Below are 11,845 nucleotides of genomic sequence, written 5' to 3'. Positions count from 1 at the left end.
GAGTAAGTACACTGATTTGGAAAGCAGTGAACCGGACTCGGATGAAAACTAATTTTTTTGATATCGAGTCGCAAGCGTATGACAAACTGTTTCAGTTTATTTGATCAGATTTATTAAATTCCAGGCTTATTTAGATGGTTGATCTGAGAGAGAAGCAGGAATCTCCATGCGATCAATGGGCGCTACTGAAATATCCGAATCAACGAAAAAGACATTTCTGAAGAAAGTTAGAAAACGATCTCGGCGACTTGTTACAATTTGAAGATCTCCCGAACAATAATAAAGTTTTTGTTCTTTCCAAAAATTTTTCAAATGCTCAACTGGCCAGAGAGATAGTAACTTTATCTCAGCGATTCGACAACAGAGCTGACTCCGTGTAAAGTCAAGGAAAATAGCAAGTTGGACTGTACATCTGTAATGTATTTCTTTCAAATAATACTGAAATGGCATGGCCACCGAAATCTTCTGAACTATGTGAGAATGCAATCAATCTCCCAGCAGAACTAGATGCCTTTCTATATACTCTTCTAACAAGCAAATCAGAAATCCCAACGAAATATCCTCATCGCCACCGGTGCCTTGTTGGCAACTCTTTTGGGCAAGACAATATCTACGGGGTAACTGGAGGAAAACCTTCCAAGCAAATGCTATTACCATACCCAGTAAAAACTTTGCAAACCGCAATGTTGAGCTTATACAGAATGTTGAGCTTATACAGATGTTAAGCCGATGTGGGCATAGGATTGGCTATACGCAAATTGAGGAAATATACACAGCCAGCTTTGCCTGCAGAAAATGGCCTTGACGCCTGATAATGATGTTCCTTTGCCGAAAAATATTCAGGCAACGCTTGCGTGGGATAATATTGATAGAATAGAAGGGACGCTTAACATCTCATCGAGTAAATGTCATAGCTGTCTAAGTCAGGCATTTTGGTCCCGGAACCTCCTTCCGCCCCCTGGAACTGAGCAAGCTAGGACAAGGAAAAGAAACATTGATCCTCCAATCATCTCGCTTGTACCTCCATATAACGCTGGTGATCGCACGACACGAAGAAGACATGAAATTGATGATGTCCATGCTCAAAGGAAGCTGGATCAATCCTTTTAAAGGGAGAAAGGCAAGACCTAGCTGTCTATCTACCGACAACCTCGCAACTCCTGAGATAGAGAATGATCTCAATGCTTCCGGCAGAGGCTTTCGGAGAGACGGCTTATAAGACATTTTGTCATGACAGGCTTGAGTCTGATCAACGTAAGGTGACATTCTGCGACAAAATTACGAACCTCAAAGCTTAAACAAGAAGATGAAAGGACAAATAGGGTCAAGCAAGGAAGTAATCATTAAAGCGGATCGTGCGCAGTTTGCTCAAATGATCATTGCTGTTGAGAGCAGAACGTTGGAGATGACTGATGTACTGAATCACCTTCTCGGACCTCGCCCTTGGGCCCTTGACAAGGCTGATAGATTGCTGAGGAGAACCAGCAAATCATCACTTTGCCAAGGAGCCAGCCAGAAGAATATGACAGCAGCAGATATGATTCCTCAGCCGTGCGGGCGAATTTTTGACGGAGTGGTAATGGTCCAGAAGATAAGAGGCGACCAGAAAACATTTGCTGAATTGGCTGACAGTATGATGTCCACGGTTTTGCATGAAGGAACAGACGGACAGCGTATTGACGTGGTCTTCGACGTTTACAGAAAAAATTCGATCAAAAACCACAAGAGAGAGAAGAGACGCTCAGAAAGCGGTCATAAAGTCAGAAACTTCAAGGCAGACTACAGGATGCATCAATGGCGGACATTCTTACCCAATTCCAAGAATAAATCACTCCTGCGCAAATTTATTTCAGAAAAGTGGCAAAATGAGAGGCACAGGAAGAGGTTCACTGGAAAGACAATTTTCGTAACGACCGAGGATTACTGCTATGAACTCTCCTCAATCGGAGTAACAGTAAGGGAGGAGCTAAGGTCGACGCACGGGGAAGCAGGTATTAGAGTGTTTCTCCATGCAGCACATACAGAGCTGTAGTTATTACGTCTAAAACTTTTTATTATTATTATCGCATGGTTGTGGAGTCTGTAACGCCATTTGACTTTGTTGTAGGATATTCTCTTTCAAACAAGGCAAAGTTGACTCGAACCAGCTACCTCCCTGTGCAGATTGTTTCTGTTGTTTAAGGATGTGCTCCTTGAGAGCAAACTACCAATTGCAAGCAGCTATTTGGAGACGTTTACAGAGCTGCCCTCAAGTCCCTTCAACAGTTGGTCAAGGATGGGTCGAGGAGTACTGCTACTTATCCATCAAATGGATGAATGACAAACCCTCCCCTGCAGTTCTTCTTGAGTTTCTCTCCTGTTTTTGTGCAAGATCATGCAAAGTGTCCACGTGCCGACTTGCCTTACAAATGACCTCAAATGCACCGATATGTGCCGCCTTCGTGACTGCAACAGTAGGGAGCTTAAGCAACGACGAGGACGACGCCTAGTAAAAAATGAATTTATATTTTACCAGCGAAATTCGCGATTGTCTAGATCTGTTTGGTGCGCCGATGGCTCTAAAAACGTGCTCAAGCTAAATATGCAATGACAGCGTTCAATTCCAAATGGAAATACGAAAAATTAGCCGTCGTCGTCCACGTTCAGTGACGCAGAATTTGGTCATTCCACGTTGTTATTTTGTAGAGGACGGCAAAGAAATGTACAAAAATTTATAACGCACGTGCACAGCCATTGTTCTGGTCATTAAATCTTTTGTTTGGTAACGTTCTTGTTGCCGTGTACGTCGTGCTTTGCTTAAGGTCTCTAATTGTTTTGCTTATTAAACCGTTTGTTTGGTGACGTTCTCGTTGCCGTTGCCGTCGTGGTTTTCTTAAACTCCCTAATAGTACTGACGAGGAGGAGATTCTTGATGAACAATACTCTGATGACGAGGAGGATCAGGAAAATTAAGGCACTTTAAATATCAATAGAAATAATCCGTTAAGCTAGACCAAGAAGGTAGCGTTGAGGAAATTGTGAAACCATTACTCCTCCTCGTAAATTATGCTTTCTTTTTATGGTAATATTTCCCAATTTCTTATAAATTTTTGGGCTTCTTCAACATAAGGGAGCTTTTCAAAAGTTTTGTTTAATTTCATAATGAGTGCTTTGAATCAAAAGGGAAAATTCTTTCAATTTTCAAACACTTTTGCCACATTCTGCTTTAGAATGATGGTGTTTTAATAGCGAAGATGGCGGATCCAAAATGGCGGATCCAAGATGGCCGACAGGTATTAATTGAAAACCACTGTCTTGGTAGCAATTGCATCTCATCAAATCATTAGTTGTGAATCACTTATTTTCTCCTGCTTTCGTTTGGTGAAAATTCTGCGAGATCAATGCATTAAAAAAAAATACTTAAAAGTTTTTTTTGTTGAAATTTAAATATTTTTCAGCATTGCCATGGAAACAAAATCCTAAAAGCTCATGTAAGTTTTAACTAAGTTGTTTAAAAACTCATCTGGCAGAAACACCCTTTACGTATGGTTATTGGGTAGGGAAATACTACTTTTAAGTAGTCATTGCTTGTATCCTGATGATTCTGTAGAAATGAGTGACGTCACTTTGTCACGGGATAAATCCTATTAAGCTACTCATTTAGCATTCCTATCATACATAATATGAAACTAGAGTAATTGCAGTTTTCAAAAATATATGGTAGCATTACTCCCCCTGAGTGGTACCGAAATGTTACTTTTTGGGGTCCTGGCCCATGGACTATTACTTACAAGACAATAGCGACATTACTTACAAAACCGTACCATTACTGGCCATACTAACTTTACTTACAATACTAAAATAACTTACACTACTAACACTCCTTACTAATTAAGAAAACTACACACTACTTACATTTTTGCCCATAACTCGATCTTAAATTATCAGGTCACTGGAGCCCAGCAGTCCGCTCGTCACGCAATTTGTCGTCTACATGTAACAACAAAGATCAGCGCAATGAACACAAAATTGAAACTAAAACTAAATTGCAGTCACACAAAAACCTGATTTTTGAGATATCCACTTATTCACTTGAGATTGTTTGATTATATTTTCCTGTCCTGCCTTTACGTTACACTTTGGGCTAGACACACAATCTATCCTTTCAGGAGAAAGGGGTACGAGACGAGCCATAAGCACGTCTGAAAATCAGATTCGAACGTGGAAACTTTAGGGTATTCAACGTTGATGAGCCGACTGCCACGCCTGTGCAAAAGCGAATGCATTCATTAGCTCCCGTTGAATTGCAAGGCCTACAGCTTCTAACTCTTCGCTTGTGACATTTGCTTCAGGCGCAACTCGACCTTTTAACAAAAACCTGAAGTGAACGAGCCTGATGAATGAGCCAAGAATGCTCGCTGTACAAACATACATCGTCACTGGAAAGGCGTACCAGGTATTGGAGAATTTACTGAGATAAAAGAAGAGTAAGATCATAGCGAAATTTTCCATAACAAACATGACGTGAGATAGCCATTGTATTCTTCTAAGCCGTCTCCTCCTGCTTCCTAAATGCTCCTCGTCAAACGGTACACACAGATCATCTCTGATCCAGTGGAACAGAAGAAAAAACATTTCAAGCATACGTCTCTCACGGGACCTCTCACAAGGATAGCAATCAAAGGCTGTTACGATAAGAGAATGAAACAGCACAATAACGGGGAAGGAAATCCGAGATCCCAAAATGACGTAGCATATGGCGAGCAGTCGACTAGTCAGAAAAAAAAAAATTTCCTACGAAAAATAGAACTTTGTCTTTAATCTTCACCTCGATTTCTCCCTCGTGAAGAAATTCGTCAGCAGCTGTAAATGCCCAGACAATACTTAGACACGACACCGATAGTGATATTATCTGAATTATCTTGACTGGCTCCTCTTGGACAGTAGCTGCGTAAAGCTGAATAATGAACTGAGGAATTGGCTCCATGATTGCCTCCGTAAACGGAGCAAGCTTGACATACGCAATTAAACGATTGACGTCGTCGATTTCGTGGTCTTCACAGTCAGCATGCTCGCCGCGCCAGAGTTTTTTGAAGTTCTTCAAGCACAAAAGAAATGCTTTCAACGACGCCCAGGCAGGAGAAAACGGATTAACCCTCCGAACTAGTGCTGTTAATCTATCGTGGTTCACGAGGGTAAGTATCCCGAAGGCGAGACAAGGAACAATAATAAAAGTTACCCCCCACTTAAACCATCTCAGATGATTTTCTTTGTAGTATTCAGCCAGTGTGAAGGTATCTGTGACCGGATCGGCAAAGCTTAAAGTGGCTCCTATCAGAAAAAAGAATGTAGTGTACCATTTGAGGTCGTTCAAGGCCGTCATCTTCGACAAGACATCCTCGTTTCCAGTCGCCACCGCCAGAATCACTCAAATGGAAATGGTAAACAAAACGCCTAGCTAGAGAGGAGAGCCTTTCAGAATTCCGGTACAAAATCGACTGCACCGGGAATATCTCGCAAATTCATTTCCAACTTCGTGACGCTGTCTTTTTGTGTAAATTCTGATGTCGTGCAAATTTTCTCTACCATAAGGCCTTTCCATTCAGTCTCGCTCGGCTCCCCTTTCAGAGGACCTAAAAGTTGGCGGTCACAAGCCTTTATCTGTGTTCATCGTTTCGCTTAAATCATATCCGCTCCGAGAAGCGAACAGTTTTCCGAGAGCAAAGATTGAGGAAGACTGTGACGTAGAAGAAATGTAATTTCTTACGATTGAGGGACGAATTAGTCAGAAATTATGTGCGTAGCTAATCGTCACATCATTGTACAATTGGCCACGTTCGATCTATCAATATTCTAACATGTATTCTAACGCGTATAAAATGTCGAAAGACTTCTCAGTTGATAAATAAATATACAATTTACAACTTTATTCTGGCTCAACTGACAACAAATGCAAAATACTTACAATTCCTATTTACATCAAAGTAATCTGGTTAATCACTTCTCGTCGAAGTTATTTGCACGAGTGGTAATAGGTGGGTTTACAGCAAAGCGGACAACGTCTTCCATTAGCATATTTGTAAATTTGTTGTCACAGATTACTGATTATTAATTGGGGCGAGAGCAAAACCAAGACGGAGTCGGAGGTACTTTGGCGATTTTTTTGTTCTCGCCCCAATTTTTGCGTGGCGTTCTTACAAAAACGCTTCCCACGCAGGCTAACCATCAAGCACTGCGCTCCTTGTCAAGCTCTTTGCCGACTAAACGCAACAACGCAAAGAAACAACGCAGAGAATACATTTCGTTTTAGTTCTAAATATCAACCGACTGATATCAATAAGAATGGAAGCGGGCAAAAACCCTTGCGTTCAGAAGCAGGCTCCAACAAATTTCTTCATTTGGCACTTAAATATTCATGGCTGAATACTGAAATGAATATAGTACAAATAGTCTTACAATCTTTCCTCTCCCGATCAGGAGTTCGCTTACCACACGAGGTGAACTGACTAATCTTAGTGTATTCAACGTTCATAGGCTGACTGCCGCGCCTGTACCAGCCTGTCTACATCCACCCCCTTCCTTCAAAAAAATCGAGGAAGAAGGGGACGGGGGAAGCCAGTTCGAATTTACAAGGGCTGCTCCCACGCCGGCCGTACAGTAACAAATACATTCGGCGTCTCCCCCTGTTGAATTGCTGGGCCCGCAGCCTCTTCAGGCGCTACTGGACCTTTTAATAAGAACCTGAAGTGAATGAGCCTGATCGATGAGCCAAGAATACTCGCTATACAAACATACACTGTCACTGGAAAGGCGTACCAGGCATTGGAGAATGTGCTGAGATAAAAGAAGAGTAAGATCATAGCGAAATTTTCCACTACAAACATGACGTGAGATAGCCATTGCATTCTTCTAACCCGTCTCCTCCGTCTTCCTATGTCCTCTTCCTCGAGCGGTACACACAGATCATCTCTGATCCAGCGCGAGTAAAGAAAAAACACGGACCATAACATACATCGCTCGTCGCATGCCGGACAAGGAGATATGCAATCAACTAATGCTAAGATGAGAGTATGAGGGCCCAAAACGATGGCGACCCATTTCCGAAATCCTAAAATAAAGTAGCTTATGGCGAACAGTCGACCAGTCAAAACAAACAAATTTGCTACGAAGAATAGCACTCTGTGTTTTATCTTCATCTCAAATTCTCCCTCGTGTAGAAGTTCGTCAGTGCCCGTAAATGCCCAGACAATACTTAGGCAAGACACCGATAATGAAATTATCTGAATTATCTTGACTGGCTCCTCTTGGACATTAGCTGCGTAAAGCTGAATAATGAACTGAGGAATCGACTCCGTGGTTGCCTCCGCAAACGAAAGAAGCTTGACATACAAGAGAAAGCGATTAACTTCGTCCACGCCACTGTTTCCACAGTCAACTTCCTCGCGGCGCCAGAGTTTTTTGAAGTTCTTTAGGCAGAAAACAAATGCTTTAAGCGACGCCAAAGCAGGAGAGAACGGATTGAAACTGAAAGCCCTCAGAAGGGAATCTGTTGTTACTCCACGCACAGTGAAAATGTTCCATGTCTGATTGTTAACCATGAAGTATAGGTAGCAAGGAAGTAACATCAAGGCCAGCCCCACTCTAAACCATTCCATGTGATTTTCTTTGTGGAATTCAGCCAGTGTGAGGGCGTCTGTGATGGGATCGGCAAGGCCTAAAATGGCTCCTATCAGAAAAACGAATGTAGTGTACCATTTGAGATCGTTCAAGGCCGTCATCTTCCACCAGAAGAATGCATACAGTCCTGTCTGTTACATCCTCGTTTCCAGTCGCCACCGCCGGAATCACGCAAATGGAAATGGTCAACATAACTTCAATCGCCTGGAATCTCTAGTGGAATGGACATTTTCGAAATTTCGTTTCCAAGATTTGATCTTCCTCTTGATGCTAAATTATTTGGCAAATTTGGAAGTCTAGCAAATTTTCTGTACCATTGGAACCGTTTAATTTCGTTCACTAAGTCCTCATCAAGACCTAAAGGAGATTTTTATAAACTTACGTCACGCTACATGTTGTCAATATAAACTTTAACGATTGCCTATTCTCGCTAGGGATACAGCTCCGCCAGAAATATGATACTGAAACAATTGCAAACAACATGAACGATAACAACAACGCGCGCATTAAGAATGAAATGTGAAGGTCGCTAAACCGTAACGGAAAGTTGATTGACAGATACGCTGACTACAGACGGCAGACCTTTTAGTCCCGTGTTTAGTTTGTCAGTGTTCATCGTCTCAGTTATTTCAAGTCTGTTGCAACATGGTGTGTATTCGGGAATTCGTCCAGTTCTCGGGAGATACGTTCCCCCGATACTAGTGTCACGCAGAAATTAACTTACAGGCAAATGTTTGATCACAGGTGTCCCAAGCTCACGTCTCGAGAAAAGTGACACGTGCGTATTTATTCATGAAAACGTCACGGAATGTGTGGGTCCAGAGCAGAAAGAGCCCTAGTAGTATATGGGGAGTCAATCAAATACCATTTCGCAGAGGGAGCCTCATTTCACCGTTTCGCAGCCCCCCATGTTCAACCGGCCCTCACAAGCTCGGACCGGTTGAACATGGGGGGCTGCGAAACGGTGAAATTCGGCTCCCTCTGCGAAATAGTATTTGATTGACTCCCTATATACTACTCACAACAGTGGTACCCCTGCGCAGCGCCCCGCCAAACGAGGGGCGGCGGAGTGGTGCGCGGAGCGCCGTTGTCCCGCCACGAGAGGTGGCCGCGGCCACTGGAAAGAACCGGTTCAAACCGGTTTCAACCGCCCCGTGAGGTGAAACAAGGGCAGTGGGACTGACAACAAAGGAGTGCGGCAAATTAGAAACGCGCGAGCCCGGTGTTATACCGTGAGAGCCGGAATGACTCGAGCGCCAAACAAGTGCGGGTGGCTGAAGCGGGGCCGGAAAGAAAGCTGCGAGCTTTCCGAGGCCATCCAAAATCTCCCTCCAGAGCTTCGTGAGATGATTCTCAAGGAGTACATAGTGACAAAAATAAAGGAAAAAAATGAAATGGGGTGGGACAAGGTACACAAGAATATTTTAAAACTGCCATTCTGCGAACTCAAGCAGCAGATTGTGCCGATGGTTATTTGTTTAGAATATCTGGACTGTTATTTCGAGGAGTGTTGTTTACCCTGTTTCGAAAAGGAGGGAACTGCTCATAAAGCAACGCTAAGCCAGCCGATAATACCTCTCGTAGAAGCCACCCCTGAGTACAAGAATTTTTTAAAAGTATGCTCCGGGGATGGTTACGATTGGCATGAGTGGTTCCTTTTTGGCAGGGAGCGTTAGCGAAAAAGGCGGCGGCGGTATAACCACCGGTCGAATTACATTTAAAATCCACGGCTTCATTTGCATATGACAAAAACATGCTTCTCAGTGTTCACTTGATTGCGTTTCTTGTGAATGAATATTTCACGCCTGACTGGCAGAGACATGTGCGTGATATCACACGCGAAGTTGTTGATTGCTTTCATGACGCGCTTCCGGTTGTTTGAGGCTTTCAGACAACAGCTTCCCGTTGCGAATTCCTGAAGGCTTCAGTTAAAGCTGGTTGCATTCCTCTTGGCTTCAGTTGAAGCCACCAGGAATTTTCAAAGCCATCAGGAATGTTGAAGCCAAGAGGAATTTTACAGGCAGATTTCTATTTTTTGTCCATTGTTTGTTAGAATACGTGGTAGAACAAAGAGATTTAACTAGAGCGATAAAAAGAAACAGCTGATCGGGGGGTTTTCCCAATTTCGCACTTGACTGCGTAAAGTGAGTAACCTTCTGGAAAGTTCAATCACCTGTTTTTGATAAGACTAAGAGATAGTTTCGTGTTTTTTCGCTCAAAATTTAGTTCAAATCTGCTGTTTAATCTGCAAGTTTTTTTCTATATTCTTCCCGAACCTGGTCCCGAACCTGGTTTCTTATTTTTTCGATATCTGGCTGGATTGGACTTGTCTGCATTTGCGCAAAGTTCGAGCGTTAAGTCTTTAAGCTGGCGATATTTCTGCATTTCACGTGTGATCAGTTGAAACTCCGTGTCAGAAACCCGATAATCATTAAGAGCCTGTGAGACAGAGCAGTTTATCGAGTCATGTTTTGCAATAGCCAGAGAATGGATTCTCGAGTGCTTATTGACTTTGTGTTCAAGCTTCTTGTTGACAACGGACAGGCCAGTGGAAACTGCGCCAGATAAAGCGACTATCCCGGCAACAGGCGCGCCGACAACAATTCCAACACCAGTGAGTGATGTTGCGACAGCCCCAGAAGACAGAACTGCTGTGAAGGCGCCAAGTCCAACCAGGGAATAATGAAGCGCTTTCCGAGCTTTTTTGTATTTTTTTTAACACAAGCCTGTAATGCTCGACCTCAGCAGATATTTCTTTTTCAATTCTGCTTATCTCGGTTAGCGGAAATTCTCGGCATTCATCGTTTCGGGAAGGCTTGGATAGATTCTTCTTTCATTCTCGGCAGGCGGCGCGCTTGGTGGCAACAGATTCGCCGAAGACATTGGGTATATAAAGAAATTTAATTTAACTCTAATTCAAAAAGAAGCGGCAGGCCATTGAAATCAAAGAGTTCGCCATTTTCATCTTTGACTTTAATGGTGATGCTATTTATGAACTTGTCTGTAGAAGCGTCACGAAAAGCATTTCGCGATGAGTCCATGTTATAGCTGACTTTTTCATAAGGCTTTCCTCTGACGTCAACCTTGGCAAGAAGGTCTGACTTCTTTCCATTCAAAAAGTTTTTTGTCGAGTCGATGAGATCGCAGTGGATAAAGTAGCAACTCGGGCTGTTAAGCTTTTTGATATATTCTTCTTTCCTCATATTTCTCCCGATTCCAAGAAAATTGGCCAAACTGTAATCAACAGAAACTTCTTTCGCTTGATTAGTGTTGCCTAAATTAGCAGCGACGGTTGTAATTTTAAGAACAGAATTGGGGTTATTCGTTTCTAAGACCAATTTTCCTTTTTTCTTGTAATATTCAAAACTGGATTGCAGTTCTTTTACGATGCTATCGGCATTGTAATGTCCTTCAGGCAATGATGCAACCACATCGTTGGTTCCTTTAAAAAACATTCTGCCAACAGAACTCAGATTATGCCACGAGTTGAAAAAAAAACAACTCAAAAGTCTGACATAGCTTGCTCCTGGGAGCGGTTCTTCAAAATAGATAGTCTCTCCGTTCTGTTGCGTGACAACAGTGAGAACAACCATTTTTATATTCAACAAATAAAATTGTGTTCAAATAATAATAAAAAAAATTGAGCCCACGGCTCCGGATAAAACACCGCAACACGAAATTAACAAAACGGCGGTAATTGTCGGTGTAGTTGGATTATCGGCGTTGCTGTTTATGGCTTGGCGGAAGTTAACGCTGCTTCTTGAAATATTCTTCGAACAAAAAGGCCACAGCGGCAAGAATGAGCAGCCAGGTGTGCTCGGCCAGAAACCCGACGACTTGGCCGGCAGCTTTGAAAAGAAAACTCACAATCGAGCCAATCAGCCCGGGCAGCAGAGAACCGAGTTTCGCGGCAATATCTTTGAGGCCATTTCCCAAAGCTTTGCCGGTGGCTTTTAAACCTCTGGTGAGGACCCCGATGACAGCGCCGATTGTGGTCCCGGCGGCGATAAATATTGCCGTTAGCGTCACCCCGTAGTTTTTGAAGATCTCCTTGACCCTTTCCAAAAGAGGCTTTTCTCCGCCCAATTCTTCAAGCCAAGCCGTTATCGACCTTATCTCTTCATTGCGTGTCTCTATTCTCTCCCGCGCGGCCTCTTTTTCTTCAGGTGCGGCATTTTCATCTTTTAAA

General features: G+C 42.9%; 1 protein-coding gene across 1 annotated transcript; it reads left to right on the top strand.

Annotated features, from left to right (window-relative positions):
* Nucleotides 1-721: 721 nt before the first annotated feature.
* Nucleotides 722-5,596, top strand: LOC145499966 (uncharacterized). Its single transcript, XM_081479483.1, has 2 exons — nucleotides 722-4,175; nucleotides 4,214-5,596. The coding sequence occupies exon 1, from the start codon at nucleotides 1,307-1,309 to the stop codon at nucleotides 2,030-2,032; it is 726 nt and encodes a 241-aa protein (XP_081335609.1). The 5' UTR covers nucleotides 722-1,306; the 3' UTR covers nucleotides 2,033-4,175; nucleotides 4,214-5,596.
* The last annotated feature ends 6,249 nt before the right edge of the window (nucleotides 5,597-11,845 follow it).

The sequence above is a fragment of the Orbicella franksi genome, chromosome 10 (genome assembly GCF_964199315.1).
Source record: "Orbicella franksi chromosome 10, jaOrbFran1.1, whole genome shotgun sequence".
Taxonomy (NCBI): Eukaryota; Metazoa; Cnidaria; class Anthozoa; order Scleractinia; family Merulinidae; genus Orbicella; species Orbicella franksi.
This window is presented reverse-complemented; position numbering and strand designations above follow the sequence as displayed.